Source organism: Oncorhynchus nerka, linkage group LG8, assembly GCF_034236695.1.
Source record: "Oncorhynchus nerka isolate Pitt River linkage group LG8, Oner_Uvic_2.0, whole genome shotgun sequence".
In the NCBI taxonomy this organism is placed as follows: domain Eukaryota; kingdom Metazoa; phylum Chordata; class Actinopteri; order Salmoniformes; family Salmonidae; genus Oncorhynchus; species Oncorhynchus nerka.
Window position 1 is genome coordinate 25649050 of NC_088403.1, and position 17745 is coordinate 25666794.

Sequence of the window (17745 nt, forward strand, 5' to 3'; positions counted from 1 at the left end):
AAGAATCTCCTCTGTGTTGTCTTAGGAATTCAACATTCTCCGTTTTATTTCTCCAACCCCCCATTGTCTCACCTCTGAGAAGCAGATGCTTTAAAAAAGAAAAAGAGTTTAACATTCATTGTTCTTTCGCTTTTTGTCTTCCTGACCTGCTCTAGTGAGATACTCCCTCTTTCTTTCCTTCTTTCTCTACCCCATAGATTTCTGGGGCATGGCCTTTCAGGCTATGATTTCTCTCCTTCCCTCTCTGATCACGCATAGAATAATGATTTGTTAATGTCAGTATTGCCTTGTAACTTCAGCTTTATGCCTTGTATGTGAATCCATTCATTTTCCAAAGTAGTAAAATACACTTGTATTTCAAATTCCATTCTCAGAGATTTCTTCATTGCCTATTACTGTAACTCAACTATAGTGTTCTTTCATATTGCTAATTATCTTTATGGAGTAAGATAAACATTTTAATATGCTGAATACTTAGTCTTATTACGAGTTGCCCTTGAGGTATTTATAATATCATCTACACGGTCAAATATTACTTCCCACTACATTTACATTTACATTTAAGTCATTTAGCAGACGCTCTTATCCAGAGCGACTTACAAATTGGTGCGTTCACCTTAAGACATCCAGTGGAACAGCCACTTTACAATAGTGATATATATATATATATATATTGTTTTTTATAATATTTACAGGGGTCCTAAAATTCTCAATCAAGTAGCTAAATGATCCATGTTGGTTTACACATTTAGGAGCTCGTCGTATCACAGATACATGTATTGAGTTTAACTATAAACCTGAAAACATTAGGCAGCAGCCTCTACAAATAATGTTTTTAAACTGTCAGAATGTAGCTATTGAGCTTTTAAAGGGGGGGGGGGGGATGGTTTAGATCATAATTTAGCCTACTCAGTACTCACTACAGTAGCAGAACATGCTCAACATAAATGTCAACAAGTTATTGAAGCCTATAGCTTTGTGTGACTCCAGGAAAAGAGGAATAGTGCCGTGGCAATGTTCTCCCTCTCATAAATCACATGCACATTGTTTAAAATGGATTTTATGGGTGTTTGCGATCTGAAAGCCTTTGGCGCTTCACAGCCCATTCAAATGTCAGAAATCCCAGAAGGCATTTAGCTTAATAAAAGTTCACATTAAAAGCAGAGTTGTAGTTTAAGTTTGACACGTATGTATATTTAGCCATAAGTTCTTAGGTAAATATAAGGACCTTTAAAAATGTACCTTGTTAAATGTCCATACAAAAATATAAAATGCAGATTCTGTGTGCGTTCCCTCAGGCTAAATGCTAAAGCATTTCTGTGACAATAGACAAGTCCAGCTCAAGGACAGAACTACAATAATGTAAATGGAGGAATAAATGCATTAAAAGGAATTCAGTGAAGCTTTGTAATTGACAAGTTTGATGTCGGACAAGAAGAGACTGTTCATGATTTATTGTGTGCCAAAGCCGGTAAGATAAAAGGCAACGTTTTATACTGAGGCGTTGGTGGGACTATTAAACAGATTACTGCATTAAAGACTACCTCGCCAAAGAAAATCAATGTACAGGCTTTTTTACAGACAATACCTTTCATGGTAAAGTTAACAGCTTTTCGAGTCAGTCAGTCTGTGTCGGTCTTCCCATCTATCCATGGCCAAATATATAATTCATGACAATGTTCTCCCACTCATAAATCACATGCGCATATCTTTTTAAAGAAGGAATTGAAGGGTTTGCAATCTGACAGCCTTTGTGTGCGAGACAGCCCATTACATGTCTGAAATCCCAGAAGGCATCCCTAATAAAAGTTCCACAATAGGCCTATTTTTGCGTTCCAGCATTCTCCATCTATGTCTCCTTGCAAAGCTGCTAGATATCCCTATCTGTTACTCTGGAGGCTCTCGGTCGTATTAGGAGTACACGATTGACATTTCAAAAGGTGAGGCCTAAGAATTCAACTGGAAAAATGAAAAGACTACAGCCAATGACCTATTTTAGCTGGCAGCAGTCTTGTAAAGGATAAATATGAATCTGGTTAACCTGATTTACAGACTTGTAATCTTGATCAACAAACGTGATACCCTCTGAAAATATTGTCTCGGGCTATACAACCAAACTTCTGAACAGCTTAAAGAATGTTACATCTAAGCAGGGAACCTTCATTTAATGCATTTGAAAACTGTCTAGGCAGGGAGGAGAAAGTGCCTGCCTTAAAGAAAGGATTCTCAAGCTTTGCTGGACTGACAGGTGCAAATAACAAATGGAAATGAGGGTTGTTAAGGTGTTGGATACCACAATGGGGTATGCGTCTTATTCATGTCGTTATGCTCTAGAACGGTTTGCTTTAAAATCATTTGCACATACAGTACCACAATCAAAACATAATTGTTTTGCAAAACCATATACTGTAGCTACATGTGTATACAGTGGGGAGAACAAGTATTTGATACACTGCCAATTTTGAAGGTTTTCCTACTTATAAAGCATGTAGAGGTCTGTGATTTTTATCATAGGTACACTTCAACTGTGAGAGACGGAACCTAAAACAAAAATCCAGAAAATCACATGGTATTATTTTAAAATAATTACTGGGCCAATTGCGTGTCGCTTCAGGGGTCTCCCAGTCACGGCCGGCTGCGACACAGCCCGGGATTGAACCCGGATCTGTAGTGACGCCTCAAGCACTGCAATGCCTTAGACAACTGCGCCACTTGGGAGGACCCAAAATATATTTTAAGTCTTGAGACAATTGAGACGGGTTGTCTGTGTGTGCCATTCAGAGGGTGAATGGGTAAGACAAAATATTTAAGTGCCTTTGAACGGGGTATGGTACTATAGTAGGTGCCAGGCACACCGGTTTGTGTCAAGAACTGCAACGCTGCAGGGTTTTTCACGCTCAATAGTATCCCATGTGTATCAAGAATGATCCACCACAACAAGGACATCCAGCCAACTTGACAACTGTGGGAAGCATTGGAGTCAACTTGGGCCAGCATCCCTGTGGAATGCTTTCAACATCTTGTAGAGTATATTCTCAATCCAAGATGGCGGCGCAGTAGGACGTGTATATCGGTCTTTGTCTTATCCCTTGTAAATAGCCAGTCTTTTTTCGTATATATATCTTAATCTCACTTCTATCTACGAACTAAATATACTTTCCTGCAACCTGCCTCACCCAATGTTGTACAGATCTGCTATTTTTATTCCTTATAACTGGAACTTCCATCAAGTACTAGCCAGCTAACTAGCTAGTAGTCTGTTAGCTGCGGCTAGCAGTCCTCAACTTCCCCCCGCCATCAGCCAGCCCTAGCTCGGACAACACCTGCCAGTCTTGCACAGCGCGATATCAATCCCAGAGCATATCGGACTGCTTCTCTCTACCATATCACCGGATTCCTGCCGCTCTGGATCATTACTCCTAGCTAGCTGCTAGCTAGTTGCAAACGAGTGGCTACTGTTAGCTAACGCCTCTGTCCCGAAGCAAGCACGAGCTAGCCTCGAGTTAGGCCCATATACCAACTAATTCTAGGGCTACAATTACCTCCTTTGCCAATTGGCCTGGACCCTTTATTGTCGACACAGAGCCCTGCCGATCCATCACGACTGGACTGCCGACGTGATCACCCGATGTGGACTCAACAGGCTATTCTGTTACGATATCGCCGCAACTACAGAACCGTCTACTAGCCCCGGCCCGTTAGCTTTTTCTGAATGCTGTGTCACATGCTCGCCCAGCGTTGTAGTGAATACCGTACAGCACCCCGACTCACCTATTGCTACTCTTTTGACCCTATGATCACTCAGCTACACAGCTGATGGCCCCTGGACAGTTTCAATAACACGGTACCTCATTTTGTTTACCTGTCGGCCACAGCCTCGAACTCAGGTCCTGTATGTATCCAACTGACCCGCTCTGCCCTTTCTTCGCCATCGGCCCCAGCCTCGAACTCAGGTCCTGTATGTATCCAACTGACCCGCTCTGCCCTTTCTTCGCCATCGGCCCCAGCCTCGAACTCAGGTCCTGTATGTATCCAACTGACCCGCTCTGCCCTTTCTTCGCCATCGGCCCCAGCCTCGAACTCAGGTCCTGTATGTATCCAACTGACCCGCTCTGCCCTTTCTTCGCCATCGGCACCAGCCTCGAACTCAGGTCCTGTATGTATCCAACTGACCCGCTCTGCCCTTTCTTCGCCATTCACCCATTGTTGTCTTAGCTCTCCCGATCAACACCTGTGATTGCTTTATGCCTCTCTCAAATATCAAAATTCCTTGTCTACTGCTGTCTTGGCTAGTTTTTATTGCTTTATTTCACTGTAGAGACCTCAGTCCTGCTCAAAATGCCTTAGATAGCTTTTTTGTCCCGCCCCACACACATGCGGAGACCCCACTTATGTTAATTGATGCCTCCAGAGACAAAACCTCGCTCATCATCACGCAACACATAGGTTTACCTCCACTGTACTCACATCCTACCATACCCTTGTCTGTACATTATGCCTTGAATCTATTCTACAACACCCAGAAATCTGCTTCTTTTATTTTTTGTCCCCAAAGCACTAGACAACCAGTTCTTATAGCCTTTTAGCCTGGGTTAACCTCTACATCACCAGAGGAACCGAGGAGCAGAAGGATACGGGTATAAGAGTAGGATAATGTAGAGGTTAACCCAGGCCCTGTAGCCCCCAATTCCACTCCAACTCTCCTTCCATGGCCTCCAACTGCGCTTAAATGCATGTAAAACTAAATGCATGCTCTTCAACCGATCGGTGCCCGCACCCGCCCGCCTAGCATCACTACTGTGGACGGTTCTGACTTAGAATATGTGGACAACTACAAATACCTAGGTGTCTGGTTAGACTGTAAACTCTCCTTCCAGACTCACATTAAGCATCTCCAATACAAAATGTAATCTAGAATTGGCTTCCTATTTTGCAATAAAGCATCCTTCACTCATGCTGCCAAACATACCACCATAAAACTGACTATCCTACCGATCCTAGACTTTGGTGATGTCATTTACAAAATAGCCTCCAACACTCTACTCAGAAAATTGGATCCATCACAGTATCATCTGTTTCGTCACCAAAGCCCCATATACTACCCACCACTGCGACCTGTATGCTCTCGTTGGCTGGCCCTCGCTTCATATTTGTCGCCAAACCCACTGGCTCCAGGTCATCTGTAAATAGCTAATCCAACTACTTCATCCCCATATTGTTATTATTTTTTTAGCTCCTTTGCACCCCAGTATCTCTACTTGCACATTCATCTTCTGCACATTATCACTCCAGTGTTAATTTGCTAACTTGTAATCTTACTTCATTTGCACACACTGTATATAGACTTTTCTATTGTGTTATTAACTGTACATTTTTTTATTCCATGTGTAACTCGGTGTTGTTTGTGTAGCACTGCTTTGCTTTATCTTGGCCAGGTCGCAGTTGTAAATGAGAACTTGTTCTCAACTGGCCTACCGGTTTAAATAAAGTTGAAATAAATAAAATAAATAAAAAATATGCCCCGACGAATTGAGGCAGTGTTGGGGGGGGGGGGTCGTTAGCGTTCTTAATGTTTCATATAATCAGTGTTTATAACGCACACAGTTTCAGAACTCAGAACCCAAACCACTCCCCCGTTTGGACCAGGCGCCACATTAGAAGCAGATAAGCTGGTGGAATGTTACCTATGGTGTTGTTTATCTGACAAGGCTCCAGGTTTAGGGAAAGTGTTTTCCTTGTACGGCTCACATACCACAGAGGGGTAAGGCCTGATAACCAGGAACACATGGGGTCCCCAGAGAGAGGCCCTCTGTGACACAGACATCACTGATTACACTACCTCACAGAGGAACGCAACCACAGGCAAGGAGAGAAAGACACCCATGTGTGTGTGTGTGTGAGTATTTGTGTATGTGCGTGCATACAGGTGTGTGTGTGATTCCATGTGTATCACAAGGTGATACTGTGTGGGGGAGGACGGGTTGGCAGCAGGCGATGGGGATACGAAATAGATGAGTAGGAACAGAGAAAGGATGACAGTGGAGGAGATAGTGCTGCAGCCATTACAGAACTCTCTCTGTTCTCCCTCTCACTGAGACGGGCTGGTCAGTAGGGCCGGGAGGATACCAGTATCACCATACTCGTTAGTATCGGGGGAAGGAAACAAAACACGAAGTGGGTTTAACATCTTTAGGAAAACAGACCTGATGTTGGAAAACAAAAATCATTATGCTTTCATCCGGAGTCACATTTATTTATTTTCCAAGCTGTAGCACACAGTATTTTACATACAACAGGTTTTTAAAGGACCAAAGAGTTTGGTCTGCTTCGTGTTTTCATTTTTTCTGTGGAAAACATATTGCAATACTGGTATTGTCACAGCAAAACTGCTGAGTGCTACAATGCTATTACCTAGTCTCATCTCCATGAACGGGTTGTTATAGGGCAGGAACATACAGCTCTCCACAGAGGAAGAAGAAGAGGACAGTGTTACACTGCTATTACCTAGTCTCATCTCCATGAACGGGAGGTTATAGGGCAGGAACACACAGCTCTCCACAGAGGAAGAAGAAGGGGAGGACAGTGTTACACTGCTATTACCTAGTCTCATCTCCATGAACGGGAGGTTATAGGGCAGGAACACACAGCTCTCCACAGAGGAAGAAGGGGAGGACAGTGTTACACTGCTATTACCTAGTCTCATCTCTATGAACAGGTTGTTATAGGGCAGGAACACACAGCTCTCCACAGAGGAAGAAGAAGAGGACAGTGTTACACTGCTATTACCTAGTCTCATCTCCATGAACAGGTTGTTATAGGGCAGGAACACACAGCTCTCCACAGAGGAAGAAGAAGGGGAGGACAGTGTTACACTGCTATTACCTAGTCTCATCTCCATGAACAGGTTGTTATAGGGCAGGAACACACAGCTCTCCACAGAGGAAGAAGAAGGGGAGGACAGTGTTACACTGCTATTACCTAGTCTCATCTCCATGAACCGGTTGTTATAGGGCAGGAACACACAGCTCTCCACAGAGGAAGAAGAAGAGGACAGTGTTACAATGCTATTACCTAGTCTCATCTCCATGAACAGGTTGTTATAGGGCAGGAACATACAGCTCTCCACAGAGGAAGAAGGGGAGGACAGTGTTACACTGCTATTACCTAGTCTCATCTCTATGAACAGGTTGTTATAGGGCAGGAACACACAGCTCTCCACAGAGGAAGAAGAAGGGGAGGACAGTGTTACACTGCTATTACCTAGTCTCATCTCTATGAACGGGTTGTTATAGGGCAGGAACACACAGCTCTCCACAGAGGAAGAAGAGGAGGACAGTGTTACACTGCTATTACCTAGTCTCATCTCCATGAACGGGTTGTTATAGGGCAGGAACACACAGCTCTCCACAGAGGAAGAAGAAGAGGACAGTGTTACACTGCTATTACCTAGTCTCATCTCTATGAACGGGTTGTTATAGGGCAGGAACAGACAGCTCTCCACAGAGGAAGAAGAAGGGGAGGACAGTGTTACACTGCTATTACCTAGTCTCATCTCCATGAACGGGTTGTTATAGGGCAGGAACACACAGCTCTCCACAGAGGAAGAAGGGGAGGACAGTGTTACACTGCTATTAACTAGTCTCATCTCCATGAACCGGTTGTTATAGGGCAGGAACACACAGCTCTCCACAGAGGAAGAAGAAGAGGACAGTGTTACACTGCTATTACCTAGTCTCATCTCCATGAACAGGTTGTTATAGGGCAGGAACACACAGCTCTCCACAGAGGAAGAAGAAGGGGAGGACAGTGTTACACTGCTATTACCTAGTCTCATCTCCATGAACAGGTTGTTATAGGGCAGGAACACACAGCTCTCCACAGAGGAAGAAGAAGAGGACAGTGTTACAATGCTATTACCTAGTCTCATCTCTATGAACGGGTTGTTATAGGGCAGGAACACACAGCTCTCCACAGAGGAAGAAGAAGGGGAGGACAGTGTTACACTGCTATTACCTAGTCTCATCTCCATGAACAGGTTGTTATAGGGCAGGAACACACAGCTCTCCACAGAGGAAGAAGAAGAGGACAGTGTTACACTGCTATTACCTAGTCTCATCTCTATGAACGGGTTGTTATAGGGCAGGAACACACAGCTCTCCACAGAGGAAGAAGAAGGGGAGGACAGTGTTACACTGCTATTACCTAGTCTCATCTCTATGAACGGGTTGTTATAGGGCAGGAACACACAGCTCTCCACAGAGGAAGAAGAAGGGGAGGACAGTGTTACACTGCTATTACCTAGTCTCATCTCCATGAACAGGTTGTTATAGGGCAGGAACACACAGCTCTCCACAGAGGAAGAAGAAGGGGAGGACAGTGTTACACTGCTATTACCTAGTCTCATCTCCATGAACGGGTTGTTATAGGGCAGGAACACACAGCTCTCCACAGAGGAAGAAGAAGGGGAGGACAGTGTTACACTGCTATTACCTAGTCTCATCTCCATGAACAGGTTGTTATAGGGCAGGAACACACAGCTCTCCACAGAGGAAGAAGAAGGGGAGGACAGTGTTACACTGCTATTACCTAGTCTCATCTCCATGAACGGGTTGTTATAGGGCAGGAACACACAGCTCTCCACAGAGGAAGAAGAAGGGGAGGACAGTGTTACACTGCTATTACCTAGTCTCATCTCCATGAACAGGTTGTTATAGGGCAGGAACACACAGCTCTCCACAGAGGAAGAAGAAGGGGAGGACAGTGTTACACTGCTATTACCTAGTCTCATCTCTATGAACGGGTTGTTATAGGGCAGGAACACACAGCTCTCCACAGAGGAAGAAGAAGAGGACAGTGTTACACTGCTATTACCTAGTCTCATCTCCATGAACGGGTTGTTATAGGGCAGGAACACACAGCTCTCCACAGAGGAAGAAGAAGGGGAGGACAGTGTTACACTGCTATTACCTAGTCTCATCTCCATGAACAGGTTGTTATAGGGCAGGAACACACAGCTCTCCACAGAGGAAGAAGGGGAGGACAGTGTTACACTGCTATTACCTAGTCTCATCTCCATGAACAGGTTGTTATAGGGCAGGAACACACAGCTCTCCACAGAGGAAGAAGAAGGGGAGGACAGTGTTTTACTTGGTTCAGATAGATAGACCCAAGAAAGGATGAAAGGAGAGAAATACGAATCAACTATCAAATGAAAGTCAGAAAGCTCATTAATCAAGTTCACTTCTTATTGATGCAAATCTGTGTGGACTCAAAACGGTAGGGGATTATTTTGTTCCGCAGAAACGTCAACTGTTCCTAGTATTTGAAGTTGCCAGTCCTGTCTCAGTCCAGACAAGTTGATACCGGTGCAGAAGCTAAAAAGCCTGACAGTTTGATCTCGAGGTAGCTGTATATTACCCAGACAACATGGCAACCGCTTGTCTGTGTGATAAATGGGGTCAGAATGAAATGGCACATTTTTGGAACGCTCCGTCTTTACAGATGTCGGCTTGACAGCTCCCTGTAAATCCACTCTTAAATTCTCTACTGCTCTCTCTCTCCCCAACCCCCCCCCCTACTCTCTCTCTCTCTCTCTCTCTCTCTCTCTCTCTCTCTCTCTGTCTGTCTGTCTCTCCTTCCCTCCTGTCTATATCAAATTTCAAATCAAATCAAATTTATTGATATAGCCCTTCGTACATGAGCTGATATCTCAAAGTGTTTTTCAGAAACCCAGCCTAAAACCCCAAACAGCAAGCAATGCAGGTGTAGAAGCACGGTCGCTATTCCTCTGTTAGCTCGTCACTAAGGTCACAACGGCATGACACACAGCCGTCAAAATTCCCTAGACCAAAGGCAGGGAGTGGCAGAGCAATGGGTGAGATGCAGTGCAGGGAGATCCCCAGTGGTTAGTCGTGGCGGTGCCCACATCTGCTCTGATTTAAGGGGAATAGGTTGTAGTGGTAAGGTGGGCTCAGCAGGCACCTCCATCTCTCATTTCCTAGGGCTGAAGTGTAATCTGCTTATGTTTCAGCGGGAAGGACGTGTTACGTGATCTTAATCTTCTGGGTACACTATACGGCATGTCAACGGAGTAGAAGCCTCTTCACTTTCAACACACGTGACACATAGGTTAAACGAGTGGGTGGCTCTTATTTCTAGTGAATTGAGTGTTTGTGGACCTACTGACTTGATACATTAAATGATTAACTACATTTGGAAAGCTCTATATGAATGTATCATCTGATACTGTATTGTACAGACAGAAACCATATCTGTAAATATAACACAGGGAGGAAATCCAAATAGTTTCCGCGGTTCCGCGGTTGCCTTCGTTACCAACATATTCTCAAGTCCTTTCATGTCTCTGCATAGAGCGTTTGACAGCACTTCAATTGCACACTTGTTGACTGCACAGTAATGATCTCCTCAAGGCGAAAGTAACAGAAAATGATATTTCCAAAGTCACTGCTTATAGAAACAATCACATCAATAATAACCAACCTGATAGTAGGGTCTCGATCTTATTCACGTATGTTATGCTCTGGAATGCTTTGGTTTAAAATCAATTGCACAATCAAAATATAATTGTTTGCAAAACCATATACTGTATCTCAGTCTGGATGTGTAAATAATTGTAAATATTTGTCACCCTGTTGGGAGAATTCGAATAAGTCGTAAAATGGCCAATTTCTTAGCAATGTTACAATTAGTCTGGATTCATTGTGTGAATGTAACATGTATATTTCTTCATTATGAAGTTTTCAACTTTGTATATATAAAATCAGTTTGGCCTTCCTATGACATCTATTAACGCAGAGGCCTCAATGTTCCCAAACTGCATGCTCCATATCAATAGCATGTCATACATGCAGATTCATTCCTGCTGCAACACAGGCTCCAAATGAAGCTATAAGCACTTAGCCCTGTGGACCTTGGAGCTGAGCTGTGTTGTGACAGTCTCAAAAACACAGCTATCTAAGCAATATGTTTTTAGTACTGCTAATGTCATCACACCCAGAGAATGGTTATGGAATGCATGTGTATTTTGTAGCGTATTGTAGTGCATCATTTTGCAATACGAGCTGGTTTATATAGAGCAATGCACTGGTTGCGGCGTCCTCCTTCTCAAGCAGCCTATGGAGTGCTTTCTCTCTGACCAACAGTGCCTCTGTTTGGTGGCACTGTGGTATCTATCTATCTATCTCATCATCACATTCTGCTCAAGGGAGGGGAGTGTGTAAGTTGGGGCTGGACTCAGCTGTAGATCACCATGGGAATCAAGAGATCCTGTTTTGTACTATACACTTAGAATAAAAAGGGTACTTTGGGGTTCTATATAGAACCTTTTGGTTCTTCGGATTATATTAAAGAAGCCTATACTAAATGTATATATATATATATCCAGTGAAGACAAAAAACCTTGAGGGTTCTATCCCTCTCCAGAGTGTAATGGGGATTTTAGAAATTAAACAGCAAACAAAAGCTAACCCAGTCACATCAAACTCTGAAATGACAGCTAACATTCCCTCTTCATTTGTTTTAGCCGTTTTCCATTGACATATATATCCATATTAATGATGGTGCTGTATGACTTCACCTGTTCAGGAAAATGGCGAGCTGAAGTCTGACACGTTTAATCTTTCCCTTGCCATGGAGAGCTAATGTATATTTTGCAACATTGTTGCCAAGGTCTGAGTGGCAAACAGCCAGGCACAGACTTGTGCTGTTGCAAACTAAATTCTAGCTAGAAGCAAGAGGAAATTATATATATATATATATATATATATATATATATATATATATATATATATATATATATATATATATATATATATATATATATATATATATACATACACACACAAAGTTGATTATTTTATAAAAAATATATGAAGCCAAAGTCTTATTATAAGCTATATACTAGATAAATAAAGTTGAAACGTTATTAGAATGAGCATGTTTGTAAGCTAGCTAGCTAAACAGAAAAAGCTAGGCTACTTTAATTTGCCACTTCACAAGCTAGCTTTCTCTTTCTAATAAACCATTTTTTATTATGGGATATGCCAAATAGAGCTACAGACCCAGTCTGACATTAGTAATTAGCTAATTCTCTCTTTCGTTTCAGAGTCAATTGAAGGGACTATGTTCATTAAAACCATTAGAAGACTGTTTCTGAATGAGAAGAGGTATGTAATAAATGATTTATAATAAATTATGAATAATAAGTATTGGTGATTCAATAGCCTAGTTAATCATTGCATGACTTTTAACACACAATCTATGTTCTGCTCTCTCTTTCAGTATCCCAGAACTATCAGAGGCTCGCTCTTTCAGTATCCCAGAACTATCAGAGGCTCGCTCTTTCAGTATCCCAGAACTATCAGAGGCTCTCTCTTTCAGTATCCCAGGACTATCAGAGGCTCTCTCTTTCAGTATCCCAGAACTATCAGAGGCTCTCCCTTTCAGCATCACAGAACTATCAGAGGCTCTCTCTTTCCGTATCCCAGAACTATCAGAGGCTCTCTCTTTCCGTATCCCAGAACTATCAGAGGCTCTCTCTTTCGGTATCCCAGAACTATCAGAGGCTCTCTCTTTCGGTATCCCAGAACTATCAGAGGCTCTCTCTTTCGGTATCCCAGAACTATCAGAGGCTCTCTCTTTCGGTATCCCAGAACTATCAGAGGCTCTCTCTTTCGGTATCCCAGAACTATCAGAGGCTCTCTCTTTCGGTATCCCATAACTATCAGAGGCTCTCTCTTTCGGTATCCCATAACTATCAGAGGCTCTCTCTTTCGGTATCCCATAACTATCAGAGGCTCTCTCTTTCAGTATCCCAGAACTATCAGAGGCTCTCTCTTTCAGTATCCCAGAACTATCAGAGGCTCTCTCTTTCGGTATCCCAGAACTATCAGAGGCTCTCTCTTTCGGTATCCCATAACTATCAGAGGCTCTCTCTTTCGGTATCCCATAACTATCAGAGGCTCTCTCTTTCGGTATCCCATAACTATCAGAGGCTCTCTCTTTCAGTATCCCAGAACTATCAGAGGCTCTCTCTTTCAGTATCCCAGAACTATCAGAGGCTCTCTCTTTCGGTATCCCAGAACTATCAGAGGCTCTCTCTTTCGGCTGCTGCGGACAACGGCATGCAAGTTGTTCTTCTACATCATAATAATTGTATGTCTGCATAGCATTTTGGCAGGTTAACACATGCTTATTTCTGGAGATTAATTCATGTTCATTTTTTCTTCTTATCTGGAACCAGTCAAGCAGGTAGTCCAGTGCCTAAGGAGTTGGGCCTGTGGCTGAAAGGTGGCTGGTTCTAATCCCGGGTCGGGCGTTAAGAGAAAATAAAAATGGCAGAATTGATCTGTCAACTGGAGGGCTGCTGGGTTCATATCCTCAAAACATTCCCTTATGTTAGGCCCTTGAGCAAGGCCCTTAACCCCACAACATGCTCTCCATCAAGGGGCGATACATGCAGCTTGAACCTGTGGTTGTCTCAACTGTATGTGTGATGTCTGCTGTTTGGTGGTGGTTGAGAATGGAGCAGAAGACACCTTTTTGTTGATCACTAACTAATGGACAAAGTATTGTACTTCATATTTCCTAACTATGTTCGCATTGAATGGCAAATAATTCTAAAAACTATGCTGGTATTCTTTTGCCCATTATTTAATTGTTTATTAAAGTATATCCTTAGCTCAAAATATGATTATTTAATAGTAGTAGCCATAATTCATAAATGGCACCATTCAGTGTTCTCCAGTATATGGAACCATTTTGTTTCAGTGATCAAAGAACCATATAAGTGTGTACAAAACTTGGGGAGCCAAAAGCCTTATTGGTTGATAGGACTTCAGCCCAGAGTGTTTCCTGGTCCGGTTACATGGTCAGGCTAAACTCCAGGCCCTAGGTATTACACTAAGGGGTAAAGGTCAGTGAGGTTGGGTGACATGTGACCTTGTCCTCACCTGTAGTAAGTGGGTGGTGGCCCCAGGGTCAGAGGTCATGGCTTCGTTCTGTTCCGTGTTGAGCTGTGTCAGCTGCTGCTCCTCCTCCTTCGCCTTATCCCTTCCGTCGTCATCATCCAGCTCATCCAGGCTCTGCAATAGAGAGAGAGAGAGAGTCGAACACACATTTATTGAACAATTAAGATGTGAATATAGGGGTCAACTTATTGAATGGTTTTTAGGTGCAATTTTTTTTTAAACTATGCTATACACTAAGTAACATATCAAAAGGATGTACATTATTGTAAGAGTGAGAGAAATAGAGAAATAAAGTGAGAGAGGCACGGGGAGTGAGACACCACTGTTGACAGCCGAGGTCATTCTCACTGTAACCGTGGTAACCTCCAGAGAGATGTGGCCCAGGTCCCCTTAATCCTCTTAAGACATGATTTATTTTACAGCCCCTAAACAGCTCTAACACAGCCTAGTCCACATTCACCGGGACATGCAGGAAACAGGAAGACGGCCGGCAAGGGGTCCTTACACTGCTGCTGTGGACGTGTAGTCAGAGAGGCCTTTTTGACAAGTGGAATGTCCCCGAAAACACAGAGTCAACAACACCATGTGATGCAGGGCACAGCGAGAAATTCTGAGAATGCTTCCAACTTTACTGAGGCATCTCTGCTCTCAGCTTAAATTGTTTATAATATATCATCTTGACTTCCTATTTAGGCAACTTATTCATGAAATATGCGATTAAGTTAAGTAGAGGCTCAAAATAAATGAAGATACATTGAGAAAATGCAGTTTGACTTTGAACTTGATGGTTGTATCATCTGCATTGACAGAAACAGGAGCCAACCTCCCACTCGTACAGAACAAAAAACAGTCTTTCCTATTTCCACACTGTGCAACGAAGAAAAAAAGTGCTTACTGAACGAAAAGGCCCTTGAATGGTAAAAATAGCCTTAAAAAAGGCTAAAAGGAATGTAGTCATTTGCAAAGACCTTCCTGCCAAAACATTTATCAGCACGCCTGGGGAGATGCCAACTCCTTTCTCCTCTAACTCAGCCAGAGGCGGACGCTAGCTGTTCCTGTCTGGCCTATGACATATTGACACACACACACACACACACACACACGCTACCTGTGTCAGTGCAAACCTCCTCAGTAAACGCACACTGCCTGCCTTTAGCCGTCTGACCCCTGCAAAGGGCACAGGGATGCTCTGTGCGGTTTGATTTGCCAAAATGTTTCCCTGCCTACAGCGATACACAGCTGTAGTCTTCAGGGGTCAGAAACATTGAACTAATAACAGCCACATATGGAATAACGAGGGATATTACACAGTCTAACAGAAGTCCGTCTACATCGACACAGTGATTTAGGACTAAAAACGTTGCTATGCAACAGTATATCTGAAACTGGGTTACAAACGTTTATTTTGGATCACGGTGCTGGCTGTTTTACCCACTATTACTTCAAATAATTTCCATGCATTTGTCTTATTCCAGATAAAACAATGGGAAATCTAGGCTCATCCTTTTAAAGGGATGTTTTTGTTTCTGATTTCAGCCAGTGAGGAGACTATGTGAAGTCATATGTAAAGTCATATGGGTATATAACCTTGGTCCAGCATTCCCTTTCACATTACCAAGTCTTATAGTGAAGTATTATAGGATACTGTCCTTAGCATGCTAGTAGATACCATAGACTTCCAGTCATTGTGCTAATGCTAGCTAGCATTGGCTCGCAAAACTTCATACTGGAGGCAGAGACATACAAATAATAGTATACTGTATATGACTAATGTACAGAAACTAACTATTACGAATGGGTATACAGTATCATGGTGTAACTTCACAAATTATCCAACAGACAGCTGTATTTAAAATACAGATAAACACACTTAGAACACATACACACACCTCGACTAGGGACAAGTATCACCTACTGAAATCAGGAAGTGGGCACTAGTGTGTCACGCCATGGTCTTAGTATTTTCTTTATTATTTTGGTCAGGCCAGGGTGTGACATGGGTTAATTATGTGGTGTGTTTTGTCTTGTTTTATTTGTAGGTATTGGGATTGTGGTATAGTGGGGTTATCTATAAAAGTCTATGGTTGCCTGAAGTGGTTCTCAATCAGAGGCAGGTGTTTATCGTTGTCTCTGATTGGGAACCATATTTAGGCAGCCATATTCTTTGAGTGTTTCATGGGTGATTGTTCCTGTCTCAGTGTTAGTTTGCACCAGATAAGGCTATTTAGGTTTTCACGTTTCTTGTTTTGTATTGTTTGTGTTTATTCTTTTATTAAACATGTATCAAAATAACTACGCTGCATTTTGGTCCTCCTCTCCTTCGACGCAAGAAAACCTTAACATAGTGGTTGCCCTGGGAAACACAGAGTACATTTCCTCCCATCGAGGGACTCAGATAAAGTGGTGATGATGACACACACCAGAGGGGAAGTGGAGGAGTGAGTTCTGAAAAGAAGCAGCCGAGTCCCAACATTCCTTCCTCTTCCTGTTTATAATGTGTGGGATCTCGGCAGGCGTAAAGCGTGAGGCCTCTGAAGAGCGTTTACTCAACATGTTCTTGAGGTCTCCAAACGCCATAACACCCGTGTTCATGGGAAGACAAGTCCAGTTAAGAAGCTACATCTGGACCCGACTGTGGCGGTCCATTAGGAATGTGTGTGCTGGGTGGAAATGTGGTCTTTTTGGGGTAAAGTGATCTGCAATCTATCATTCTAATGCTGTAGCCATGGCAGGAGGAATTTGCTAAATGTCTGACTTTTGGTGTCTATACCTCCCTGAATGGACTGTGTCTATACCTCCCTGAATGGACTGTCTATACCTCCCTGAATGGACATTTCAGTGTCTCAAATAACACTGCTTATGTAATGGAGGTGAAGAATCTGAACTGTTTACAGCATCCTCACCTTGTTAGATTTTTTTTTTAATCCTCAAGAACAATTTCCAACAGCTGCTCCTTGACAGAACTATAGCTGCAGACAGCTCGTACAGGCAGAGCACTCATAGTATCTTCTCTCTCTCTCCTCAGTGTGGTCATACTTAATATCCCCTTCCTAAACACTAACAATATCTTCTCTCTCCTCAGTGTGGTCATACTTAATATCCTCTTCCTAAACACTAACAATATCTTCTCTCTCCTCAGTGTGGTCATACTTAATATCCCCTTCCTAAACACTAACAATATCTTCTCTCTCCTCAGTGTGGTCATACTTAATATCCCCTTCCTAAACACTAACAATATCTTCTCTCTCTCCTCAGTGTGGTCATACTTAATATGCCCTTCCTAAACACTAACATCTTCTCTCTCTCCTCAGTGTGGTCATACTTAATATGCCCTTCCTAAACACTAACATCTTCTCTCTCTCTCCTCAGTGTGGTCATACTTAATATGCCCTTCCTAAACACTAACATCTTCTCTCTCTCTCCTCAGTGTGGTCATACTTAATATCCCCTTCCTAAACACTAACAATATCTTCTCTCTCTCTCCTCAGTGTGGTCCTATATCTAAATATCCCCTTCCTAAACACTAACACTCATAGTATCCTATCTCCCTCCCTCCCCAGAGGACCCATTTGAAAAATCGAACCTGACCGCCAGCGCCGACTTGTTAACGTGCCAGCGCTCTGTCCGTTTACTCCTCAAATGTATTAATCAACAAGCAAAGGGCACCTCCGTCCACTGGATTGTCTTCCCACTGGAGGCTGCTGCTACGGTGTTATTGTGTGACCGTGCTTAATGACTTATGTGCATTAATTACCTG

At 42.9% G+C, this 17745-nt stretch overlaps 1 protein-coding gene across 2 annotated transcripts in view; it reads right to left on the reverse strand.

Moving 5' to 3' along the window:
• LOC115133008 (PRKC apoptosis WT1 regulator protein) overlaps positions 1 to 17745 on the reverse strand; it is an 84890-nt gene that overhangs the window by 16037 nt on the left and 51108 nt on the right. For both annotated transcript variants that reach the window (XM_029665804.2, XM_029665805.2), the window contains exon 3: positions 13971 to 14102. In XM_029665804.2, the coding sequence (XP_029521664.1) occupies positions 13971 to 14102 (132 nt within the window). The remainder of the gene's footprint in view (positions 1 to 13970; positions 14103 to 17745) is intronic.